Here is a 27,582-nt window from a genome sequence, read left to right on the forward strand (position 1 = left end):
TCAAGGGGACCTATGAGAGGAGGCCAAATTCCATCCTGTAGAAGGTATATTTCTGTTGCCTCTTAGATCTTGTTTTGATCGGTTTTCAAAAATGTCCGCGGCGCGGTGATGAGTGCAATGCGATTTACTTTTGTCCAGTATTTTGCAGCATAATGTTTTTATTGCGAGGAGTAAGATTGAAAAGTCACGAATTTCATAAATCACATTATCGTGTATATACATTTCGGTTACCACCCCTAATTATACCTTATTTCCCAGTGAAACTCGGACCACTTAGTCCGTCAGCGACGCGAGTGGCGACTTACGTAAACCCATTTAAGTTCGCGGTAGTCGACAACACATTTAGAGGGTGACTTGAGGATACTCTTTCGTAATATTCGTGATATTATTCTCAGATTTAAAAATAAACCACATCTTACTGTGGCCAATTTCGCATCTATCGCAGAACGCCGTTGAAATAGTCTTTTGGAAAGGTATTCAGCGCCTTTAAAGGGAAGCAAAAGGGTGTCCGTTCTCCGCTTCCGATGCTCTCTCGTGGATGCCCTCATCGCTTCCCGTCCCTTGTCGGACGTGCTCCTAATTCGAGGCATCGCCCCCAATTTGCTGCCCCCCATCCCATGACCTCTCCACCCCCTCACTCTCCAGACTGCCTGTGCGTGAGGATTCCGCAGTGAATGGGGCGATGTTTTTGCAACCCCTACACCCTGCCGCGAGTGAAATGGGGTCACTGTCGTACACCCTGAGGGCTTCCCGGTGTTGATCGTCCAGCCGCAATATGCCATGGGGGATATTTTTTTGTGGTTTTGTGCCTAAAAGTATTACTAAATTTTTGCAAGTATTTGCATAAATTGCATTTTTGGTACGCGTTGTGTTTTTGATTGGTTCAAGGGTACCCTATGATACAGGGTGATAGAAAGAGCGATTTTCATTTTTTTACTTGACGTATGGAAAGCGATGTGATTGAAATACTACAATATTTTTGCAAGTTGGTAAGCGTTGTGTTTTTGCTTTGTAAAAGTGTACTCTTTGATTCTGGGTGAAGGAAAGAGCGACTTTCATTTTTTTTTACTTGACGATGTTACAACGTATGGAAACTTATTTTTGGCAATAAATAGTCACGTTAAGGAAAAAATTAAAATCTTTTTTCCAGGTAACGGGTTTATTTCTTCATATGGCATTGAAATAGATCGTTGGGAGATTTTTATTTCAAGGTGTTAATTAAAGACACCATAGTATGGTAGTTTGTGAAGTATGATTATAATTTAGGTTACAACATTATTCTTGATTCTTAATCCTACATATTTTAGTGAATATTGTTTGATGAGTAGCGTTTATTAATTTAAAGCTTATTAAGCCTTGGTGAAGTGAAATGATTTTGCACGTTTGGATGAATATCCATTCCCTGAATACATTCCGTTTCTGGCATACTACACGCTTTCCTTAATTTTTCACCCGCTTTAATGTAACAACTCGCCTGTATATCGCCTGTATATATTAAATGATCGGATTATGTCAATTAAATGATATACAGTACTTGAATATGAAAAACTTCATTTAAAAGTTTTATTTTTTTAGAATTTCTGTGTGAGCTCTTTATAAAGATTTTTAACGCTATTCTTCCAAACAATATTTAATGCTGTGCTGTTTGAAATTTTTTTTACTATCAAATCACTCAAAATTTGTACTCGGAGTCTTGATTAAAATTAACTGTTAAAAACCATCTTGAGAAAATATTCTTCTGCCTCCCTCAAAGTCGAATACTTCAATTTTTTACATTCGCTGCACGTTTTTTCTAAGCTGATTTTCTTTCGTAGAATTTCAGTAGGGAATTTAGTAGCCGTCCACGTATTACTTGACTGAGGATAGATTCCATTCCTTCCTCTGAAATCTAGACCTCCACTGTGATTCTCACGCTCTTGGCGGTCGTTCAGCGGCTGATAACGTTACATCGTTCATTGACCCCTACCTTGTCGCCAGGAAGTCCTCATTCATTTGTTCGTCATCTTTTAGGACAGCACTTCCCTTGAAAAACCTAAATTCCCCTCTATCAACGTAGGCTTTATGAATTGTACGTGATTAAATTAGCCGTGTTTCTCTTTTCACTTTTTCCGAGTTAATAAGGGTTAAAAAGGGTTAAATTGAGTATCATAAGGAAGTAAATTCCTTTCAATTTATTGTAAGCTTTATGAGAGAACTGAGGATACATCGAGTTCGTTTTGCCAGTTATCGATATACTCCGTAACTTTCACTTTATTTGGATAGAGGTTACCTATTAAATTTGTCATATTATCACCTAAATGGGTTATCTCTTGATTCATTTATCCACTAGCACTCTCATTTGCCTTACGTAATAATAAAAGTAATTGCTGGAATATGCAAAGCATTTCCACTAGCATACAATTCACGCGTTGAAATCTCTCAAAATCGAACTCAAATTTGTATTTTTTTCATGTCCGAGTTCTTCGATAAACGCACGTAATTGCAGCAAAAAATACGACCTTAAAATTTGAATAAAAAACTGTTAAACCTCTATTGTTCTAAACGGTTGGAAAGTAAGTTCCGTTTTGAAATAAAAAAAGATTAAGTACAGATATTTCAAAGAAATGTATAACACACAAATCTGGCACTCTCTATGTATACTCGTATAATGTATACTCTATACCAACTCGTATATGTAAAAAGTATATAAGTTTAACCGTTTTATAATGCAAATTTTAAGGTCGTAATTTTTTCTGCAATTACAAGCGTATACCGAAGAACTCGGACATGAAAAAAATACTAGTTTGAGTTAGATTTTTCGACGGAGATCCCGTGATTTTCCCAGCATTTTTCATAGCATGGCACAAGTTTTTGTACACCCTCTTCGTAGAATATTTCCGCCAGTAACCCCCATGAGGTAACCCATGAGGTAACATGTTCTCTCAGCTCTCAGTTGTTTCTTTGACCGCCAAGAAAAGACTTAAGATGCAGAAAAAAGTGAATTTCGCTTGGAGCGAGGTCGGGGCTGTATGGAGGATGATAAAAAACATCGACAAACAGCGAAGAAGATCTGAAAGAACATGTAGTATCATGGACGACCACACTGGCGTCAATATTCTACAAATATGATACACAAAACTTGTGCCACGCTATGACTAATACCTGAAAAATCACGGGATCTACGTCTAAAATAGTATAAGAGTAGTAGAGATGTGTGCAATAAATGTCTTTGAAGTATCTGTACTTGCTCTTTTCTAATTAAAAATCTTAAAAATTATTTATTAATCTTAAAAATCCCTCCTACGGGAGAAAATTTTTGCGTTAATGCCTCTCTGGAAATCGTTTATTAATAATATTTTTGATGTCTTATATTTAATCCAAGATACTCGTACAATGAATTTTTTCATTGGATTTTCATATCTTTGTAGCTTTGTTTTATAGATAATTTTCGGTGGAAAGGAGAAGAATACATTCAACAAAAATGCGTACCTAACCAATGGGAATTCTCCTCTTTAGAGGGTGGCTGCAAAAATTCAGATTCCACAGGCTTTATTCGAGAGACTTAAACCCAAATCCCCGTTCTCATCCGCCATTTTTCTCTGGAAGTCCCAGCCGCCATCGCCTCTCATAAACCCATCGTTGACTCGGTGTATAGAGTTAGGGTTTCGACCCCTGTACTCATTCTCTTTGAGGGCATATCGCACAGTTCGCGAGTCAACGGCCTTGGTAAGCGGATACTTGGCTTCCCTTCTATTTTTTTCGTTCGGTATATATAAAAAGAAGTGATGCGGCTTTGAACTCTTCGGATATATGTGCAGTAGATGAAGGAATTGTGTTGAGCCTAGTCTTACTCGATGCTTCTATAAATCGAAATCAACATAGGCGATTTTTGCAATCGACGATATAATTGCTACTTTCGATTCCAATGAAAACATTAACAATATTTTATCGTTTTCCAATTTTGAAATATACAGAACTTTTCGTCAAATTTCGTTAGAGTTTTTCGATGAAACAGCAACAAAAAATCGCGATTGAAAATTAGTTTGAAATAAAGACAGTTTTTCATTGTTGATATCCGTAGACATTCAACAAAATTTTGTTACGAACGACAAATATCTTTATATTTATCAACGATCACTTGCGGTACTTGAGTCCAAAGAGAATTGTTTTTAATACACACTTGTAGGTTGACCACCGATGTCGACAACAGATGTTTTCGAAAGTTCACAACCATCGGAAGTCGACAACTTAAAGTTATTATTGTTTTCATCTCCTAAAATAGTCAAACGTGAGCAACCGGCAGTGTTCAATGTTCAACTATCGATAGCTATTTACAATCGTTGCTTCGTGATTCAATTTTTCCAATGCTCGAAACTCATGAGGCAAAAATGGCTTATGGAAGCCAGTATTCGTCAGCCAGCCAGCCAGCTTCCTCGTAAGGTAGTTGCCAAATGAAGACATTACTCAACGAGGACTTCCCCCTTCCTTTGTTCTCCCACTATCTCATACTTGCCTCTCCTTGTCATTGCCCATCCCTATTCCTCACCCCTAGTAGCTTCCTCCACCTTTTGGCCCCTTTCCCAACCCACCCACCTTCAGCTTCCTGTCCCCCTCGACTCAAAACCCCCTCCCTTCCCCCCGCCTCATCTATGCGGGGACACAACCTCCACCGCCACCCCTTTCATATCACCTGGCCCACCAAAATCCCCACAAAACCTCTTTCCTCCCCCCTCATATAAACCCCCTCCCCCACTCTAAAAACGGGGGTCTCATCCTTTCTCATGGCTTCCTCTCTCTCTCTTTTTATCTCCTCCTCTTCACTCCCCTCTCCCTCCCCTCCTGACTGTGCCTCTCGTCTCAGTATTCCCGTCACGATGCCCGTAGCCATTCCTCGCCCGCCCTAAGACTCCCGGGGTCGTGGAAATGTGGGGAGAGGGGGAGCGGGGAGTGGTTGGGTGGTTCTTGAGGGATTGCTAAAGGGAAGAGACGCACTCGATAAGCTGGTGAGCTATGGAGAGTGGCCTTCTTCGTTGCTTCGCCATCCAAGCGAAGTGAGTCGCGGTGCTGTAGTGCGAAAAAGATCTCTGCATTAAGGCGCGCGGATCTATCCCTAGGTGCAAAGTCCATAGAGAGTGTTTTAGGCTATATTTGGTGGTATACGAAGAATTCTGATTGAAAATGTTTCACACAATCCTTGGTTATACAATTATTTTTAACACTGTTTATGTTATCGTTTCAGTTAATCTTGAGGTTTTGTCAATTAAATTTTGTCCTTCACCAACATTGAGACTAATTTATATGTCGCATTCAGAGCTATTGCTAACTCAAATAATATAATCAGCATTAAAATAAGAAACAACAAATATTGTAAAATATCAACATGACATCAGACTCTTTTATTTATGCATTAACTATTGTAACGAATCTTGGAACTTCATTCTAAAAATCTTAGGAAAAACGTCCATGTTGTTAATCACAAATTACGCAAAAACAGCACAGCAACAAGGACACAGGAAACTCAAACCAGTTAGTAAGCTCGTACAGGTGCTAAAACTATTATTGACTCATCATCGGGTAGCTAAATACTTACTACCTTATTGATTTCGCCTGGAAAATTTCTAGTCACTTTTATTGATATCCAGAACCTTGGTCGAAAAAGATCCTAAAGTTTTTACTCAGAATTTCCACCCGCTCCACCGTTTAGCAAACATGAAAACATGTTTCTTATGTTCAGTTTGGTATATAGGCCAAAAAAAGCTACATAAAATGTATGAATTCTTGCTGATTTCAAAAGAAATTCAAAATAGCTAGTTCCCAATGTGTTTCTTTTTGATGTATAAAGTTCGTTCAAATTCATGGAAAATGACTTCATGTCAGAAAATATGTTCAATATCAGGAGAATGGAGACTTTTTGTCCCTGATTTGCCCTTCGGCTGAGGTAAGTTGCAAGTGTTATAGTGTGAAAATGGCTTTAATATTTTTAATCAGGCGCGCGTATGCACTCCTGAGTCTAAGCCCTTTGTCATATCGGAGGAAACAAACACAATCATAATCTTGTCGGCATTGGCACTTTTACTGCAAATTGATAGGCTTTTAAAGAAACCAACGTATAACCAAGAAACCGATAAAATAGACAAATAACAAAACGTTATTCTGATGTATTTTGTAATCCATTGTATTGTATTGTTGCATGTAATGTAATTAATTATAGTGTGCGTTTTCTAATGATCAAATGCGTCCGTTTTTGCTTAAGACAAATTATGTTAGTCAAAATGACTGAAATATTCATTTCATTCGCCTATACTCATTTTGAAAACATGCAGTACAAAAGGAAAAAAATGAGCAACTGGATAAAAATTATTTGAAAAATTCTTCTCATTTCAATTCTTCTGTACTAATAAACACCGGGATCAACAGAGCATTTTTTTATACCAGAGGGCAGTGGCGTAACTATGGGGGGGGGGAGGATGAGGGGATAGATCCCCCCCATCCAAAGCCTCAGAAAAATTAAAAAAATATTGTCTAGTGTAGACATTAAATAACTGTATCAACTGAAAGTTAAATGCTAAGCGCCAAAATGATGTAAAATGTCTTTCCAGGCATGTCATTTTTCAAAACTTTTCGCGGACCCCGGGATTTTCTCAGGGGGGTCGCCATGCCAGACTATCCCACCCCCCAAAGCATATTCTTAGTCACGCCACTGCCAGAGGGCAGCTTTTTTCCGGAATATAAATAAAAACTAAGTTTTTAATTGGTGATGTGTTTGGTTGTTAAGTGCTTTTTTCATTAACTATGGGTAGGAGTGAGATAGACGGTCTTTAAAGTAAAAGAAATAAATGAAGGATCCTCTACGGGATGAACCGTTATTCTGCATAAATAATATCACGGTATGAGGCTCTTCTTTTGGAATCTTTAAGCTTCACTGCAGCATGGCATGAGGATGCCTAATTAGTAGGAAAAACGTCTCCATCGCCGTGATGACAACGCGAAAAAAAACAAAAATCAATCATGTGGTTCAAACTATTTTCCTTTCCTGTTCACGATGGAATCGACTTGGTTAAAGAGGCATCACATGCTCAGTGCGCGAGCGTTTTTTTTTATCATTATGATGATCACGACCTGCACGTGCGGAATCCTCATGCCCCCACTCTGCCTCGCGGTGAATCGTCCGAAGCGTGTCGATTCGTTGAAGCGCCCCTGAAGTGCCCACCTGCGGCGTGAGGGCGTATATGCATGGGAAGCACCCAGCCTGCCTCGCCGCCGGGCACGAGCCCTCTCCGGCGGGAAGAGAGGTTAGCCCTCCCCCGCCAAACCATGTCGTTCGATTTCGTCCACGACGGTCACGTGACCCGCCGCGGTTCATTCACAGAAAAAGGTCCCTCTCCTCCCTCTTCCTCCCTCGCACGTTCACCCTCTCTTCAATAAATTCGTTTTAAATGCGTATTTTATTAATAGTAGGTACCTTTTGTATCAGGGTTAATTTAATTTTTTTCAATTATTTTATTTTTTCGATTTTATGAGAGCTAAATAATTCATATGTTTATTGTAACATAACTGTCTTTAGTATTTTTAGTGGAGGAATCCTTTTCGTTTATAATGGTATCCAGTTTTTAATAAATAAATATAATTTATTCCCAAAACTTACCTTTTCCTTTGTGATCAATTACTTTTTGAGTTAAAATTAATTGGGGATAAGTTCAATTTTTACTCACCTTCTCCCCTCTTCTGCCGTATTTCCAATGCACCAACCTTAGGCTCGCGACAGCAAGCTTAATAGAAGTTAGCTTTAAATAAACCACATCATAATCTTGTCGGCATCGGCCAGTGATGACACCACTTGAAGAGACATCTTTCATTACTCACTGGTCACGTTATGAGTGGTGAGTTTCATTAGCTTGTTCCTGCGATAGATTTTGTAAACATGTTGGGTATATGATTGTAAATTTTGTTTTCATTTAATCAAGCACTCGAAGAAGGGGAGGCATCATGAATGTTTAAACCTTTTTATTAAAGATTATATTCTATTGTAAACTTTATTAAATTTATTTATGCTTAAAGATAAAGTTTTCAAAATAGACATAATAAGATTTGTATTTTATTCATAAGTAGGTATTTCTTTTAGTCACTTTCCCAATCTGCCATTGTCAAATTAAATTTCGGCGTCTCAGTTCAGTTCAATTCGATTTTCCCTTCAGTTTTTGGCTACTTCGTGGCACCTCGAGCGCTCTTGTTTATTTTCTACACTAAGGTTCTCTAGCTTACATGATCTCGCGGTTTATATCCATTCTGAGCGACGCTCAGCGTCCTCCAAGTTTTTTATCCTCCTCATGCCAGGCGGTGGGTTCCAATTCGTCACTTCGCTTATATCCTGGGTTTGGAGCAACCCGCATCACATCCGAAAATTTCCTGCTGTCGGCATTACGGAATCGGCCGCTCGCCGGAGTGTACTACCAGCACCTGCCCTAATTCGAAATTGATTTCAAACTAAAGATGTGCAATAGGGTGGTTTCCTATTATTTTTTTATTGCTTTAATCGAAAGATTATTACTCCTGGAGTACGTATTTCACGCTTTTAGATTTTTAAATGACAACATCTATTTTTCGCGATTAAATGAAAAGTGAAAATTTTCAAGCGCGCGAAAACGAGACGCTTAAGTATGAATGTCGGGAAATATCTCCGTACGTCGTATTTCTGGTTCCCCCTCCCGCCCGGTGAGGTGACCTTGAGGCGAGGCTTAGCGCTGATACGTCGCAGGATGCTAGCGGATAGCTGAGTACCTTGCTGCATGGTAGCGCTTGGCTTAAAAAAGGTTTATTAATACCTTATCAAACGAAGAAAACTTTCCGAACTTAGCCAGTTTTAATAAGTGATTATTAAGACATGTTTCCCTGAGCTCTGTGCCTCATGCATGCATTGGTAACCTCAGACGATGTATAACTCCTATCCTCTCGTGTAGAAACTAGGTCCCTGTGACGTCATGCGGAGTGGAATCGCATGGGCGCCAATCTGGCCTTTTTCAAATGAGGATAAAATTTGACCCTTGACATTCGTCTAAACCGGTATTTCAAAAACCAAATAATTTGTAAATTATGAATACACCAATGGTGGGTAACGAATCGCAATCAATGCCTTTCGTTTTCTTTGATGAAGGAAACTACCCTATTTCGAGCACACAGGTATACATACATTTATATAGACATATACATACATAGTCGTTAAACGTGACATCAATTTCGAGTTAGAACGGGTTGTGCATTTACGTGTTTCGTGTAAAGCGGGATTTAAACGGAGTATTTTCACGCACTTCCGCAAGTCTGGAAAAATTAGGAATCGAGTAATTTTCCCGGCTAGCACTCGCGTTTATTGCAATCAGTGCATTCGTAATTGAAAATTTTCGCTTGGGACCATTAAGTTATCTGTTACGCGTGTATCTGAGCATGCTCAAAATTGTTGCATTTAAATACGATCATCGAATCAATCAAATGAAAATTAACTGGTTATTAAGTGATTTCATATTCCCGTACTACATTGATTCCTCTCGCTCAGTCAGCTATTGCCATGCAAATTATTATTTGTTGCTGACCCGAATCGTGAGTAATGTGAAATCTGAAGTTCTGCTACGCTGCGGATGTGAATGACCATTTTTTTTTCGTTTATTTTAATATTTTATTTACTGCATAAGATATATTTGGTGCTGGTTCTTCTTTTGAATTTCATGAGGATAGGTCATTGTTATTATCTTTCAGAAATGATCCTATGAACAACCAAGTCTCTTAATTGTATTTTTCATCTTTAGGGATTTAGATTGTTCGCAAACTGACTCACAGCCGCAAAATTTCTAATTTTCCACCAAACTGAACTACTTGTCCTTGAGAACTAATGATTTTAATTATTATTTAATTATCGACGTCATTAATGATAAGAGGTTCGTTTTTAGGATCATCGCTTTTTTTCAGCAATGTGTTAGTTTATGAAAATTCTCAATGCCTCAAAATGATGACACAAAAAGTCAATTGCAAAATATTATTAATGGATTAATAAAATTATGGATTAATTTTTGAACAATAATGATATTGACCTATGTCCTATTAAGTTAAAAATATATTAATCTGAATGGGCCAAGAAATATTCATCCATTAAAATTCTTTACTGATGTTATTTATAATACTTCATTTCTGTTCATCTTACAGTCACTCGATGGTTTCGCCTTCACGCTCGCAGCCGACGGAAGATTCCTCTATATCTCGGAAACTGTCTCCATATATCTCGGACTCTCTCAGGTAAGAGCATGTTTTTTTACCTTTTACGTCACCATGGCTAGGTGTACTTCATTGCAGTCATCCAAGATTATCCAGCAATTATATCTTCCTTTACTATTTGCACGTGCATCGATCCAGCTTTTCTCTGTGTACTCATCAGATCACTACATTTTTTCAACTATCAGTTGATGATAGGTAACGTTGATAAAATACACCCATATTCGAACTTCTATTTATTCTCTTTGGTAATGGTGGTGTTTTCTATTAATGATGTACTTGAATTTGCGGAAGTTCATTGACATTATACCATTAACCTTTGAACGACTACAAAGTTGTCGTATGAAGTCGTGTAAGATGTACCATGAGCGTTTGCTACCAATTAATGCTTTGGTGAAAAAATTGGCTTTTGCTATTTTAAATTCTGCTATAAAACATGGAAAAAGCCTTGATTGTACTAAAAATGATGAGTTTTTGAGGCCTTCATAGGTTCAGTTATATTCCTCGTTAATTCATTTTATTCCAAAGTTATTTTTTAAAGTTTTTTTTTTTAAATTTTTATTACCTTTTAGGCTCTAATTCTAGGTTAATTGCATTCTACGCATTCCTTTTTTGCTATTACTCGTCATTTTATGTTCTTGCGTAGACCTGCATTCTCTGGTAATCAATGAGTAGAAGCGCTCCTTGAATGAGATGGATAGCGAACTTAAATCATAATTTTACTTCCATTATGCATTTTCAGAGCTCTTGTTTGCAATACTTTAGTATGCCTTTTCAACTCGCTGTATTTAATTTGAGATTTTTTTTGCTGAACTTAACTCATATTGGTTAACCAAGAAGTATCAAATGCATTGTATCAAAGCTGATTCCGATATTTTCGTGAGTATTCTAAGTTCCATTCTAAAAATTTCATAGTATTTGATACTTAATAAGGCGACGTTACAACAAATAAATCATCTACCTGAAAACGCTTCCTTCTAGATTAAAAACATTTTAGTGAAGGTTTATTCAATTGCGGACGATAATGTAAATATACCAACGCAAATCAGATATTGATGTGTCCATTTGGAAAATAAGTAATGATATAGTCTCGTCTAGAATCGCTGCATGTTGTTAGTGAGGGAATATTGGCATATGAGATGGTACTGCGTGAAAAACGCGGGCTGTACTCTAGCTTTCTTACCAACCTCCTATGCCCCCCCTTATCGCCATGGGTAAGCTCCATCCGCCGCGCGCCGGCCCTGGGAAAAAAAGGGTGAAAAGAAGGCGAAACGGGAATGACGTGCGAAACACGTCTCTTGGTATTGATTGCGACTCCGGCCCGGGAGAAGGGCCGCCTTCGCTGGCGGGGATGTGTTGGTCCCGCCCCCTGCATCAAACCCTTCGCTCTCCTGGCATCCCTGTAGCTTAACCCTTTTAAACTGTTTGCTATCTCTAAAGCATTTACGATTATCTTCATCCCACTATTTTTTCATGCCATTCTCCATGTCTCGCCCAGCCAATCTTTACCAGCAATTAAGGTACACTTTATACGCAGTGGTCTCTAGGTAATCCGGCAGATATTGGCCCAGAGCACTGCCAGGTTATCAGAACCGCCGGATTACTAGAAATCACTAATTATGAAGCACTTATACGGTAGAAGCTATTTATTAATGCGTAAAAAAATCTACATAATATCCCGCAAGCCGCCTAATAAGGCCTGTGGCAGGGGGTGTTAGGACACCAGCCGTCTACATATAAAAATCAAATGCTTAAACAAAATTACGACGATTATTAAAGTCCTTTATAGTTCGGGGGAAAAACGAATTCCCATATCTATCCGTTCGGCAAAATATCTCTTATTTATGCTTCTGTCGGACCTGAAATATAGTGGGGCTTTAAGATGATGTTCTCCGTGTCGCTCCTAAAGATATCAATTCCCAATTGTTCAAGTAATCTAATTGTAAGCCTTGCGCGTAGCCTCCAAGTCTCTTCTTCTCCGAGCTTCCAGCCTCATACGCTTAACATCTGGGTAACACTTCCTGTACGCTAATGTATACAATACATCTACTTGTAATATATTGTACAATAAACTACATTAGAATGTAGACGCAATTTAACTGTTTACGTAAAATAGGACTACAATAAAGAAAAATGAAACTTCATTGAGGTATTGTATTGTTGCGTATGAATATTCCACATTATTCCATTGAAGTCGAAGGCTCCTCTGTCAGCAACCACTATTTCCCCAATTTCTAAGTTGCACTTGGCTCAACTGCGAAGTAGACTAATCGAAATTACCGAGCTTCCCACTTCGTAGCAGTCTGTTTAAAAACGCCGGATTGCTGGCAGGGCCGGAGAAGTGAATGCCGGTTTATAGAGGGTGTACTGTATTATTTTTTGATGCTACCCTGCTTTTTATGTAAGCGAAAAATTTTAGTTTGCGTTCGCGTGAATTCATTATTATTATAATTGTTTTTCGTTGACAAGAAAAAAACATTTGTTTGATGAAATCCTTATATCAGCTAAAATAACCATGTAAAAGTTCTTAGGTTTAAAAATATTGTGCCAGCGCTAAAAAGAAAGAGTTCAGATGCAGATATGTGAGAAAAGTTTTTGCCAAAGGAAACAACTTCCCAAGTCAAGCTTTTAGTTTTTAATTACATCGCAATTTTCAAAAAGATCCCTAATTAATTGGGATAGATGGTGGTTTCGTAAACAACACCATTACCTTTGCTTCATACATAATTATCTTCATAGCTGTCGGGATTTAAATTTAGAATCATCAACATTTGGCCAGCGCTTAACTTGCACTCAATTTCATGAACTTCTGTTATCACATTTTCCTCATACATTCCTGGGATTAATCTGGATTTGTATGTTCATTTAAAGTTTTAGCCTGAATTTTTTACCCATGAAAACATTCTGATACGAATTTTTTGTAGTCCTTGTTTCGAACCACCATTTAGCCTATTTATTTAGAGATCTATTTGATTTTTACGATGCAACTAAAAATAATAAAAACATTTGGAACTCGTTTCCATTTCCAAAACCTTACCAAACAAAAACATTACTTACACAACGGGATCTGAACTCTTTTTTGTAATGCTTGCATAATAGTTTTGTAAACCTGGGACCTTGACAAAACGCATAACTTTTACATGGCTTTTATATATTATAGCTGTTGGTAATATATTATTTAACAATTTCTTTATTATGTATGATTTTATCCTTTCCCGGTGAACAGAATATTTTAACTTTAAAATGTCGGTGTACTTAGAATGCCTTGCCCGCGCGGAAACCAGAGAAATGTTTAAATTTCTTTATATCTCAACGGAAAAAAGCGTAATATTTTTCCTCTTGATGAAATAGAACAATATGTGTATGTTAATGGAAACGGTACTCTATAAATGTTTAACTAGAAATAAAAAAACCGAAATAGTTTCAGTGTGATCTTTGAAATAAATGATTTAAAATTTTTGAGTTTTAAAAGGCTATTTACACCCGTCATATTCCTTGAAATTACGAGGAAATATTTCATGTACTTCAAATCCGAACTTAAAAATCGTTTCTATATTTTATGTTGCATTTATTTTCTTGGAAAGAATTATATTCTTTGTTCCTCACCCGGAATAGAGTACGTATCCCGGCTATATGACGGTGATTTTGAAATATTATCCATTCTTTCCTTAGAAAAGTAACTAAGGCAACTTAGTGAAACAGAAAGTTGGTATATTTACCACCAAAACTAAATCATCACATTCCTCATCACATAAAAACTTATGTATAATCTTCAATAATATCATAGTATACATTTTCTTACCAATACGATCTTTGCGTTCCTTGCATTTTTATTGAGATGACCTAGAAACAGATAGGTAGTAGATGCACCACCATAATTTAATAATCACATTTTTGATCATTTTTAGCATAAAAACTTTCATACATATACTATTAATCTTTAATCAAATCAGAGTATACTTTTTCATACCATTGTTTCCCTTGTATCTCAAATCACATTACCTATCGCTACCGAGTATAAGTGCGTGGGAAAGTTTCCTAAGCTTGAAGTTCGTGATTAAATTCCTCTTTAAAGATCCCCTGGCCCAATAGCCCTCTTACTAGTGTCCGCGCACTCTTTGCGACCAACCCCCATCACACACGGTTCAGACTCGTTCCCCGTCCTTTTCTCCGCGTCGTCGTCCCCCCACTTCCCTCTGGGGACTGGTCATCACTCCACTCCGCCCCGGGCAGTAATAATCAATAAACTCGTGAACACTTTCCCTTTACTCGGCCTCCGTATAAAAAAATACTCCCGCAGGTACCACCCCCGCTCTCCCACGCATATCCCACCCCCTCCTCATCTTTACTTCATCCCCTTCCATCCCTCCCTCCCTTATCCATCCCCTCCTGTCTCAAGTTCATCCCCACTCGTATCCCTCCATGTGCTCTTCCCATGGCCGAAGACAAGTGCCCTCAGGAAACATTTCCTTTGTTCGTTCGTCCTCTTGTTTCATTCACTATTTTAGCCAGCAAAGTCATGACTGTTCTTACGAATAATAATATAATGATTTTCATAAAATATCCCTCAATAATTGAGAAATTCTTATCGGGTTCTCAACCAGGTTAGCTTAGTCATATAGTCATACTAACTGTTCAGTGACACGCCTTGAAAATGTGAGACAAGCCCTCTTCCGAATCGTCGGCTATACGACTGAATTAATCTGTCTGAGAACCCCAAGAATTCCTCAATATATTCACCAGGAGAAATTAAAATAGAATTTAATCCCTAAATATACATGAAAAATCAAGCAAAAGTAATGATTTATGACCGTTTATCAAGGACGCTCTTGAAAAGAGCATATTTATAGTTTTTACTTAATTTATTTGTCTAAAAATTTGTCTTAAGTTTGAAAATTTTACCTATGATTGAGCGTTTTCCGTATTTTCAGTATTGAGGTTTATTCTACGTTTTGAGCTTAAGTATCATTGTATTTTAGTATGTTTCTGTTGGAAAAAACGAGTTCTAGAAAAATATAGGTCTAAATTTCCTCATTTACCTGCGCGCGTAAATTAGAGAACCAGAGGATCGAGTGGATTTGGCGGCTAGAGTAATGGTTTTTTATGGCTTCGTATGCTGCCCAGAATTTAAAAATTAGTAGTCTTAGACTTTCAATGATCATAAGTAAATATAGTCTGCAAAATACTGTCCTTGTTATGCTACAAATGAATATCCGAATACCATTCAAGTAAGGAATTGTAACCCGCGACGCCTGTTTCAGTTGCCAAGGGCAACCATCAACGGAAAGGATTGTGTGCGCGAACCTATCACTACTCAAGAGTATTCTCACCTTGGCATCTGTCTTTCTTAAAGCACTATTGCCTTAACCAACAGCTTCAGATATTTTATATCACCGTTCATTCAGTGGTATTCATTTGAATTATTCTATAGATTCTATAGCATCAAACTTAACTTCATAAAACTGTTTTACCTGAATTATGATTTTACATGAAATATGATAAAAAATGATTTACCTGGTAATAGCCTTGGAAAAATACTGAAAATCCTTTTTTTTTACAATTACTAGCACAGATAATACAAAAATTACCGAAAATTATATCCTTTCACAAAGCCGCTTCCATACAAAAATACTAAATGAATATGATAGTGTCATTAAAGAGGAATTAAAACAACAAATTCCATGGGAGAAAAAGTAGGTAATTAAAGGGAAAATTTTTTATAGTTATCCCCAACCCTTCTTGAGAGCTTAATGGAGAGCGCATTAATTAAAGCAATGAATCCGTCGGGTAGAGTAAATAAAACCTTGTGTAATTCAGAATCCCTAGGGCATCTTATTAATAATTGTTCCCCCATGATTGTCTTCTATCCTAGCCAACCCGATTTTCATCTACTTTCCAATTTTCAATTCTATTACTTCTTTCATATCTTACTCCCTCATTCCAATTTATGAATTATTTCCTATATGTATCCTTATCCATTGTTGGATCACCTCCTCCTCTTTTCTGCTTCGTATTTTTCTTGTTCTGGAGCTCTGTCACCTCTTTGCTCTCATAAGTTGCGTTGCCAGGAATTTCGTTCTGGGGGGGGGGTGGGGGGGGGGGGGGGTCCAAAACCAGAAGAGGGATTAAAAAAAACAGGGTATTGATAATAGGGTTTTAAACTAATTTAAAACTTTTCATAATCGAAAAAACTTCATTTGCAAGATAAATATTTTGTAAATTCATGATCCATCAATATTTCGTTTTCTTTGATGAAGGAAAGAAATTGCCAATGACTCTTCTCTTTCTTTCATGTCAACATTAGTCCATTTTAAGGCTAAGACTTTTACCTCTACTTTCTAACTATGAAATATATTTGCATCATTCTTATCTCTGTCGGCCTTGCGGCATATTTTTTGCACCTTAATTGTTTTCATCTATTTCAAATTATTTAGGCATAGTTTCCTATCTTAAAAAACCTTTTCTATTTCTACAAAGAAACTTACTCATTACTTCCTATCTTTTCCACGAATTATATGCACTTTCCTGTTTTTTCGCTATTTTTATTTTATCTTTAATATCGTTAAGGCCTTTCCCAGTTTTTCCAACTCTTTTTTTTTTTCTTTTGAGGTCTGTATAGCTTTAAAAATAAACTTCAAAATATTTCTGACCATATGGATTCGAATGCCACTTGCTAAATATTTTATTTAAAAATATTATTCGTCCATTTTTGTCCTGAAATATATTCGTTGACTTGTTTCTCAGGGGTCGAATTTCAATTTATTAGCTCTTTCATTTCACTCATTACACTGAAAATTTGCTCTGATCTTTACCACCTTCCGTCCTAACTTTCATTTTTAATTTGCAAAATACTTTCCCTGCTATGCTACAAATGAATATTCGAATGCCATTCAAATAAGGAATAGGAATTTTACTAGCTCTTTCATATTTCTTATTATACTGCAAATTTGTTCTGATCTTTACCACCTTCCTTCCTATCCTTCATTTTTAGTTTGCCCTCTGCTGCTAGCATGAGATGATAGCAAACCGAATGTAAGATAGTGACTTGCGGTGTTTTGCTATTGCTCCCATCGTATGAATTTACGATATTCATTCACAACACCAGAATGATTATGCACAAAGTACATCTATCTACTTCTTCCACTTTATCGTCTCCATCCCGTTTCTCCTACTTCCTTTACTCAGTGTTTATCCATTTTCCTACTCCGCGAAAAACACCTATTTTGCTCCTATCATTCACTCTCCACCATCTTCTCTTTAGTTTCCTTCCACTTCTACCCTACTCTCTCCCTCCTCCTCCTCCTGGCCTCCTCTCCCACCCTCCTCCACCTATTTCACCCTCCCCACTCCCCCCTCCCCCATTTGCCCGCTTCCTCCATTAGAAATGTACGGCGCGACTCTGGGCGTAGAGGGAGCTACGTGACGCGAATTTCTCCGGTCGCACGATGCGGGGAGCGGGAGGGAGGAGGAGGCGCGGGGGGTGGAGGGGAGCGGAGAGGAGTGTGGCAGGGGGTGCGTACGTGGCGTCGGAGGCAGTACGTGGAACGGGGGGCCGTTGGGGGGAGGGGGGGCAGTGTGTACGGACGGTGGGGGCTCGTGAGTTTTCGGGCGGTCGCCGTGCTCGCGGGGTATAACGCAATCTGCTGGTGCTCTCCTCCTCCTTTTCAGCCCCAGCGACAGAGTCCACGCCGAGCCCTCCTTCAGGCAGCCAGTGAGGAATTCTCACCGGAGAAAATCATTTTGTATACAACTTGCTTTACGATTTTAATCCAATCCGGTGAGCGCGGCGAATTCCATAGTAGATATGGTGAATCGGTATTATTTCCAGAGTGGGAATCAGTTTAAAGAGCATCAGCGCATTATTAAAGAGAAAATAAAAAGAAAAATACTAATATTTATTTAAAACTTATATTGCAAAGTAAAAATAGAAAAAATTTTGCAATTTCATGATGTCAATAATTTGTACTCAAATACTTATTCCGAATGTCTACTAGTTAAGCAGCAAGTGAGGAATCCTCAAAGGTGAAAAGCATTTTGTATTTAAAACTTGCTTTACGATTTTAATCCGTTCTCACGATCTGAGCGAATGTCATCGTATGTTGAATCGGCATTGTTTCCGGACGAAGAATCACTTGTCTTAGCACCGCATTTTAAAAAGAAAATCAAAGTGAAAATACCAGTTTGTATTTAAAAAATAATGTTAAAAAGTAGACATAAAAATTTATAATAAAGAGTCAATCAGCGATTTTATAACGTCAATACATTGTATTCAAATGTTTATTCTCAATATCAACTTTTCAGGCAGCAAGTGAGGAGTTTTCGTAGGAGAAAATCATTTTGCATAAAACTCGCTTTGCGATTTTAATCCAATCCGGAGAACCGAGCGAATTTAATCGTATCGTATTAAGAAACGGCATTATTAACGGAGGAGGAATCAGTGTAAGGAGCGTATTATAAAAAAGAAAAGCAAAAAAGTAAATACTAGTTTGTATTTAAATAAATTATATTGCAAAGTAAAAATAAAAATTTTTCCTCAGATAATTTTAACTTAAAATGAAAGCAAGGAAGGAAGGCGGTAAAGTAGGTGGAAAAATTAATAATTGAACATTTCAAAAAAACATACCTCCCTTAGCGCATGCGTCCAAAATTAAATTTAAAGCTGTATGGAATTGTCAAAATGGCTCGATATTCTTATTTTTAAGTTTTTAAAATCTAAGTAAATGACTGATGGAGTAATGATTTTTTTCGTCGTAATAAATCTTTCGCTCTCATCATCCGGAATAATTTAATAATAATAATGTTTATTATTCCATATTTATTGGAAACAAAGACATATACAGGATGTTGGAAGCTTTAGTTAACCTTGAAGGCGGACCTGCGTTCAGATTATCATCAATACATATTAATCCTCCATAATTGGTATAGAAGTTGTGGAAAAAAGGACATACGAACATTAAAAAAATTATATTTTTACTAAATATATTTCTATTATTACCAATTTGAACTCCTATGCATAAGGTAGCGATATTTGAGTGACCAAGCCCATGTTAATAGAACCCACCAAGCCCATGAAAAGAACATTTTACATATCAAAGGTTTAAACAAATTATTTTTCCAATACGCCTATACGAATGATTTTTGTAGTATATAACAAAAATTTCAACGATCTATACTTGTAATAAAAGGTAGACTGCTTTCTAAAACATGTTAAGAATATGTTTCGCTTCTGTGATAGTATTTAGTTAATATTTTTCAGCATTCGTTATCGTGATTGTTACTATTTTTGTGGCTGTGACCAATTTATTTTCAATTTGTTTTTGTAATTACATTCTTGGATTGTTCACCCTATTATTACGTATATGTTGGGCGAACATAAAACATGATAAATAAATAAATAAATTCTATTGAGGCAGGGTGGTTGGGTGCCGTCGGCCCTGAGTTCTCGCATTGCCCGGCCGAGGGAGCGTCGTCGTGCGGGCCAGGGCCGCCCTGGCTCGCCCCTGCTTCCCTCTTTCCGTTCAACCTTACCCCGTCTTCGCTGCCCCTGAACGCTCATCTCACGCACCACACAGTACGTGTCCTACTCCTCTCTTTCCCCGGGATGCCTTGGAAAATTTTTCGCGGTTCCCTTTAAAAAAGGATGGAAGAGAAATCGATGCTGTCTTGTAAGAGGGATTGAAATGCATAGTAAAATGGATACAAATGGTATTATTCACTGCATGAAGAATTCCTAGCAAGCTCTCACTATCCTTGTCGCATGATATCTGGTGGATATTGGTTTCTTTTTTCTAATGCCATTCTAAGTACGTAAAGAAATATGGTAATAAAGACTCTAAATTTCGAGGGTTTGATCAATACTGTGATTGCTTCGAGAATCAATACCTTTCGCTGAAAAACAATTGTAATACCGAAGAGTTACGTAAATTGTTCAATGCTGCCGCATAGAATTTAAAAAGGGAATTATTTTTGTTAGTTTGCACGTTTTCAACACGATCATTTATGGTATTCAATTACTTACTGTTAATTAATTTCAGGATTGGTTGGAAGTATATGAGTGCAGCATATCGTCATCAAGTCAGGCCACATTTTGTGATGTCCGTTATGATGTTCAAGTTGTAAATTGAAGTAAAATCGTGGAATTAAAACCTTGGTTTTGTAAAAGGGTTTATATTTTTCCTCTTGTTGTTACCTTAAATGTCATTAGATTGTAAATCAGTATATACTACTATTTATACTTACCATGACAACATTCTCGCTATAGCAGGAAAACGCTACTCTGTGATATAATAAAAATATTAAGTCGAACCAAATTCAATTTTTTTAAACAATAGAAATTTAGGTGAGGGTTAACTTTGTAACTCTAATGATAGTATCTAATTTGGAATGAATTCTTACATTTTTATTTCTTGGATCGTTTTCGTCTTGGATAAAACATGTTTTTCCACATTTTAAAATAAGAATTGAGTGCATAAAATTATCGAAAAATAGAAATATTTACTAAAAAATGGAGTAAAATTATTGTTGAAACCTCTGATAGAATGAGATAATAATTAGTTATTTTTGAAGTTTAAGTTAGAAGAATCTCTTTACTCAAGAATGCATGGCTAAATACGAAAGAAGAAAGAGTAAAGAGAAAGATAACAAGGAATTTGACACAACGTGGAGATCTTCCGAATTCTACGCTTGTCCGAAGGAAAAGAAAATATGAAATTCGAAGGAAATATTACGAAATTTTCAAGTTTCCAGTTACATAATTCCTTTTAAAATTACAAAATTATCGCTCTCATAAATAAAATGAATCATGGATGTAAAAAGCATTTCAGAAGTCTCTGGTGAACCAATATTTGGTTTTATGTATCTTTTCATATCTTTTTGGTCTTGGGATATTCATCTATTCAAATTAATGATCTGTTAATACTTTTCTTTTTGCGAGAATCTTCCGTTACGGATACGGGTAATCGTAAGTGGATTTAAATTCACGAATTACTGTGTCTGTTGATTAGGTGACAGTGAAGAGGGATTCAAATTTTTGCTTTTAAGATCACTGGCTTTAAAACACTAAGAAAAATTTCTAGCCTTTTGAATTTAGATGGAAAAAACTTAAGTAAATAAACTACGATACAAGCATTTCCATCACCTTGATACTTATCTGGATTCGCGGAGGAGCTATCTGAAGTCTGTTATGAGTCAGCAAAAGCATAATTTAAAATCTCTTGGCTAATTCGATACCTCCACTGCAAGAACGCTCAACAATCGCCCACTGTATCAAATCCGCTGATCTAGTATCCCAACAGCTCAGCTGGCAGCGTACGGAGCATAAACGCTCACCTACAGGCTTGGAGAATAGAAGATGTGCGGTTATGCTCCGGACACTGCCAGCTGAGCGGATTCGTATTGTTGGGCTACTAGATGAGCGGATTTGATTCGGTGGGCGATTGTTGAGCGTTTTTACAGTGGAGGTATCGAATTGTTGTAATGGTTAACAACTACCCTTTCATATCCAATCCTATACTATTGTCAAGGTTAAAATGCCTGATTTTCATTTTACTGGCTCTTTGAAAAAAGTATTTACGAGATCGAATAAAATACCAAATAAATTTGATGACAATTTAACTATGTTTTTTCACATAAAGTATTTCTTAGATCGCTGTCATGGTTTCGACGCTCCGCGTCATCCTCAGGCCTAAGAATGCTGATCGTGCAAAATTAATTTATGCGTAACAGAGGTGCAACGAGGGGGGTTTGGGGAATAAAAACCCCACCAGAGCTCACAGAAATTTTTAAGTTTAATCCATTTCACTTAATTGGATTAATATTACTTATAGAATAGAATAAATATTAATAAAATATCCCTCAGAAGGCCGTAAAACTCAAAATTTGGAACCATTTACCTGAAAACATTTTCTACGGGAGGGCCCCCGCACCTCCCGCTTACCCTGGCGGGTATTCCACACCCTCAGATACCCCAGTGTTTTGCGCAAGGAACCCACCCTAGCCTTAATTCCTAGCTTCGCCCCTGATACGCAACTCCACCCATGTTCAAAATACAAAGTAATTCAAATTCCATTTGTTATTCTATTGTCGGTAAAATTTTTAAATTTACATCTTCTATTTCATTTTTATTACATCTCAGTCATAGATTCATTCATTCCAAGTGGCCAAAAAATTATTTTTCCCTGCCTGATTTTGATTGTCAAGCATCAAAACACCGTTCTCAGACAAATATATTTTTGTTATTTAGAATTATTATCTCTCTGACAATTCAATCCCAATATCCCTGTAAATATTTCCGCCTCGATTCACCAAATCCTCACTCAATAGCGATAGATATTTATCCTGAAACACCCACTTGGTTTGGTCTTCAATGGGGACGAGAGATTGTGAATGTAATATTGTGAGGAGTCTAGGGAAGTCTGGGGGATCTAGGAGTGACCAAGGGAGGCTTTAAAAGGAGAGGTCTCTTCTGGGGGAAAGAATTGGCTGACGAAAGGGAATCGAGCGGCGTTGGTGGTGTGTATAAGGATTAAAGGAAGGAGGGAAGGATTAAGATTGGGAAGGGAAAGGGGTTTCGGGATTAAGATGGCGGGAAAGGAAAAGGGATTATGAGGCGAATGAGATTGGAGCGGAGGAGAGGGGGGTGTGTGGGTTTTGTGTTATTCGCAGGAAAAGTGGGTGGGGAGGTGGAGGGGAGGGCGCCGGGGTCAAAAGGACAACCCGATCCTTCGTTCTACCATCCCCTTCCTCTCCCACTCTTTCCCCACCCCCCTCCCTTCCTCCTCCTCGACCTCCCCTCCTTCCTTCCTCAGAGCGGAGGGAAGGAGGGGGCGCGCGGGCCGGAGTCGGCCATTTTGTGAGCGCAGACGACGCGGTTTGTCGTCTCAAGGCGAAAATGTCCGTGCCAGGCGGTTGATCTGCAGGGTAAATAAGTTCGAGAGATGAAGTCGGCTATGCAGCATTGGAAAGCTGACCCTAGATCGGAACCCTCAACTTCAGAATTATTGCGCAAAATATGAAAGTATAACGAATTAAATTCTACTTTTTCTGTATATTATTGATACTTCTCCTATGCAGCATTGGAAAGCTGACCCTAGATCGGAACCCTCAACTTCAGAATTATTGCGCAAAATATGAAAGTATAACGAATTAAATTCTACTTTTTCTGTATATTATTGATACTTCTCCTTCCTCAGCAGTTATTCATCAATTCTTCTGTCACAGCATTAATTGATTTGATATAATAAAATAAATCTTAATAGTGGACTAAACTAATGACAATTAATGGTAAGTAGCGCCAACATATTAATGCGAATGTATTCTTATTACTCTTTCAGTAATATTGAAAAAAAGGTGATCGGGTTGGTGTGGTTGCTTCAGTGTTGGCTTCTCACCCAGTGGGTCTCGGGTTCAAATCTCGGCGGTGGCAGAATTTTCAGAGACTGCCCCATCCCTACTTGAATATTGTGTGGAGGGCATTTCAAGCACGACACTCCGTGCGTCGGATGGGACGTTAAGCCGTGGTCCTCTTGGCGCCTTTCGTTAAGAGCAGGCTAATGCCGACACATCCAAATACCATACAATACCATATTACAACAAATAATAAAATATCTAATTAAAGAAAGATTTCTTTACATTCCTATTACCCCTGCCTCCACAAAAGTAAAATAATTGTATGGAAATAATAAAACTCCATAGCGGAATAAACTAATGAAAAACAATCGAATGTTGTGTCAACATGTTGATGATAATTTTCCTCTAATTCTTTTTATGCGAACATTCCTTTTCCTGTAATATAGCGAAGAAATAAGAAAATATAACAAATTAAATACTTTAGGATAGATTTTTTTATATTCATGATATCTCTTCTTCCTTACCAGCAATACATTTAAAGGAAAAATATAAGTTATTAGCGGAATAAAGGAATGAAATCAAATCGAAAGTAGGCTCAAGAAATTAATGCTGATTTTTTCTCTTGTGCGGTGGAATTGGCTATTGTTCGCGTGTTTTGACATTCTAGGAAACATTGAAAGGATGATTGAAGTGGCTGCTAAGTAACCAAAACTGAAGCTAAAGTTGAAGCCCACAACTTCGGTATCATAATGGCAACTTGAGTGAGCCAACCCGTCAACTCCGAGTGTTACCATAGGATGCCGGTTGGCAAATTAATTTTTTTAAGTAAAATTGAATTATAATTGTTCACATTTCATTTTATTTTTGATAATACAATGCGTAAGTTAGTGTATCGTACCGAAAATTTAAATTTTGAAAATTATACTTAACGCATTCAGCCGCTTAACATTAAGAGTTTTCAGTTTTACCCAAGAAAGTAATTTTCAGTTCAGTTGTTTCCAATTCTTTCATTGAATCCATGATTCCACAATATCCTTAAGTTTTAGCTGTTTATGCATTGTAAATACGACCGGGTTACAAATGAAATGCTTTAAGACGCCCAGGTGTCCAAATTTTGAGTGAGGAAAGACCAAAATACGTTGGTGAAAATTTAAGTTTAAAATGGTGGAAAATTGTTGGCGTATTGGATTCAACTTTGGTTTGACGTAGTCTTCACTCAATAAACCTATCAGCTAATAGTTTCACATCTATATATTTCTCCCCCTTAACATTATTCATTACCTATTCCATATTTTATCCAACGTTTTTCTTTACCGCTCTTGCCATCCATCCGTCTCTCGACGATTGTCTTCATGAGGCTCCAACGTATGGAACTTCAGGGGCTTCAGCGTATGGAAAAATTAACGTATTCCGCCTTCTAATCAAGATTTTCATAAGAATTTTCTTCTCCCCTACTCTAATCACTTCCTGATTGTTTCCCACTTGCTCACTCTGTCGTATGGAAAATGAAAAGTGGTGTGTTGTGCTTTTAGATTATATTATTTTATATTATGATTTATTATTTAGATTATATTATGTTGCATTAAGTTATGTTATGATTATATATTAATAATGATATGGATTATTAAGACTACCTCCAGTTTTATTTTGTTAACTGAGTAGATGGGATATCATACGGTTCGCTCCCAGCTCACATTGCTTGTAATCCGCTGGCGATGCGGAATTCTCTCTCGGCTGCGAAGACTTCGCCATCCGATGCAATGCGGCGGCGAGTTCGACCGCTCCCTCTGCACCTCCCGCACACTCTCTCCCTTTCTTGCTGTCGAGTCTCCACCATATCTCTCGTCGTTTCTTCTTATTGCTCCAGTTAACTTCACCGTCTTCACTTTCTTTCTTCGCCTGCGATTCATCGGGTACAATTGCTGGAATGATAACATTATTTTTTCATATCATTTTCAAAATAAAGTATATTGATACATGGTGGAAACCTAAACGATCATCCAGGAAAGATTTAAAAAATCCTTTTTTACCATACGTCCTATTTTTTTTCTTAAAGTTCGCTTTGAAAGTAAGCATCAATAATGTTCGACCGGTCGTATTAAGCATATCATTTTCGTGACGTGTTACTTGATCAATACAAGCTGTCATTGTGAAATTTTCAGTGTGGAGTCACTTTCTTTAATTGAACTAGAAGTATCTAAAATATTTTACATCCAAGATTAACTTCTCAAATTTGGAATGTAGGCAAATTTTGGTCAACTGTATTTATACCCTTAAAATTTCAAGGTGGCAGCTGAAGTTTTAAACAAGTAACACGTAATGTAAACAGACAATACTGACACCTCTTTTTAAATAATTATATTTTTGTAAATAGCTATATTCTTTTATTTTTATTCATACGTACATTTGTTGTGTAAGGCTGAATATGTCATTCAAGTAAAAAGGGCTTCATTCAAGGTTAAATGTATTTTGTAGTGGATTACTGATAAATGTGGGAAAATATTCTTTGAAAGCGATCTGCCGACTGCGCTTTTCTGTTATTTATTTCATGCTCCGGCCAGCGTGCATACTAATACCTACTTACATTCTAGTATTATAAAAGTTCTCTTGTCAACTTTTGATTGAAACTGGGCCATTTTCCATTCTATTTTCACTAAAAATAGTCTTTTAGTTCCTATCATAATTGACACCCTCATAAGGCTATATTCAAGTCCTTGAATTTCACTTGCACCATGAATTATGATTAAACAAATCTTCGAATATGAATAAATAAAGAAAGCCGGATGGATTGAGGGGGGAAAATTTAGGGTAAAATAAATCCTGAAGCCGGTAGCGAAAATTAAACTTTGAAACTGTGGACCCTATTTGGCCTTGCTTCAAGAAATTTTGTTATATGAATGTAAGAATGGAAAACAATTTATTTTTTATTTTTATATAGATTATGGTACCTTTCTCGAGTCTCATTTTATTAATGTAAATGGATGGGATATCTTATGTATGCTCGGAACCCGATTGCGATAAGGAATTCTCTCTTAGCATTGGTTCCAAAGGATGTGCTCCCTGATAACCTCTTGCGGTGGCTCATAAATGGATCTCGGAGTCGGTAATTCGTCCGTTGGTCTTCCCCAATCCATATGCGGCAGTCTTGAACTCTCCCAGTGTGACACAACGCCCGTCTGGCAGTACTTGCGAAAATGGCGCTTCCGTCCTCTCGGCTTTCTCTCAGTGCTATTTCTATAACACTCTCCGTTCCGAAGCCATCCTCTGAATATTAATCGTCATATATCATACCAGCGGCAATCCAGCGCATTCAATGAGATCGTGCACCCGGTGGTGCTGAAATTAGCGTCGATGATAAATATTCCCCCATTACTACCTAAAAACCCTTTAATGATTGATGCTTAGGGAAAACGTTGTGGCAAAAAAACTTCCAATTGCTGAAAAAAAAATAAATAAAGATTGGTCATTTTACATAGAAATTCAAGACTGTGAACCCTGGATCCAGTCTTTGAAGATGCTTTAAATCTCTAAGTATAGAAAAACTCGGGATTTTGTAAATTAAACCTTTTGATTTATTGAGTTATGTATTTATTTCTCTTAAATTTTAAATATCCTACCATACCTTCCGTTTAACACGAAGCGAGAACCACTAAGACTTGTTGTAACCCTGCAGTTTCATCTGTTAGTTGTTATCTTACCTTACTTAAGTATTGTATGCATGCAATGCATATGCAGATGTATGAGCAAGGATTCCAGCGAGACAAGGACTTCCATAAACAAACCGCAAATGTTCCTAATATCCTAACAGCTATCTCGGGATACTCGAAATTTTGTAAGGCTTTTTGCTATCTCGCCATGAGAAGTTTAATTTTTCACGTGATAGCATGGATTCGTTGAAAAAGTAATTGAGGATCACGTTGTAAACTTTGCCAAATTAATTGGATGGCGACTATTATAAACCAAGTAGCCCAAACCCGGTCGGAAGTCTAATGAAATAAT

At 37.4% G+C, this 27,582-nt stretch overlaps 1 protein-coding gene across 1 annotated transcript in view; it reads left to right on the forward strand.

The window, feature by feature from the left end:
- Positions 1–27,582, forward strand: part of LOC124153312 (protein trachealess-like) — a 216,883-nt gene that overhangs the window by 133,969 nt on the left and 55,332 nt on the right. The window contains exon 6 of the mRNA XM_046526408.1: positions 10,171–10,260. Within this exon, the coding sequence (XP_046382364.1) occupies positions 10,171–10,260 (90 nt within the window). The remainder of the gene's footprint in view (positions 1–10,170; positions 10,261–27,582) is intronic.

This window comes from Ischnura elegans, chromosome 2, assembly GCF_921293095.1.
Source record: "Ischnura elegans chromosome 2, ioIscEleg1.1, whole genome shotgun sequence".
NCBI lineage: Eukaryota > Metazoa > Arthropoda > Insecta > Odonata > Coenagrionidae > Ischnura > Ischnura elegans.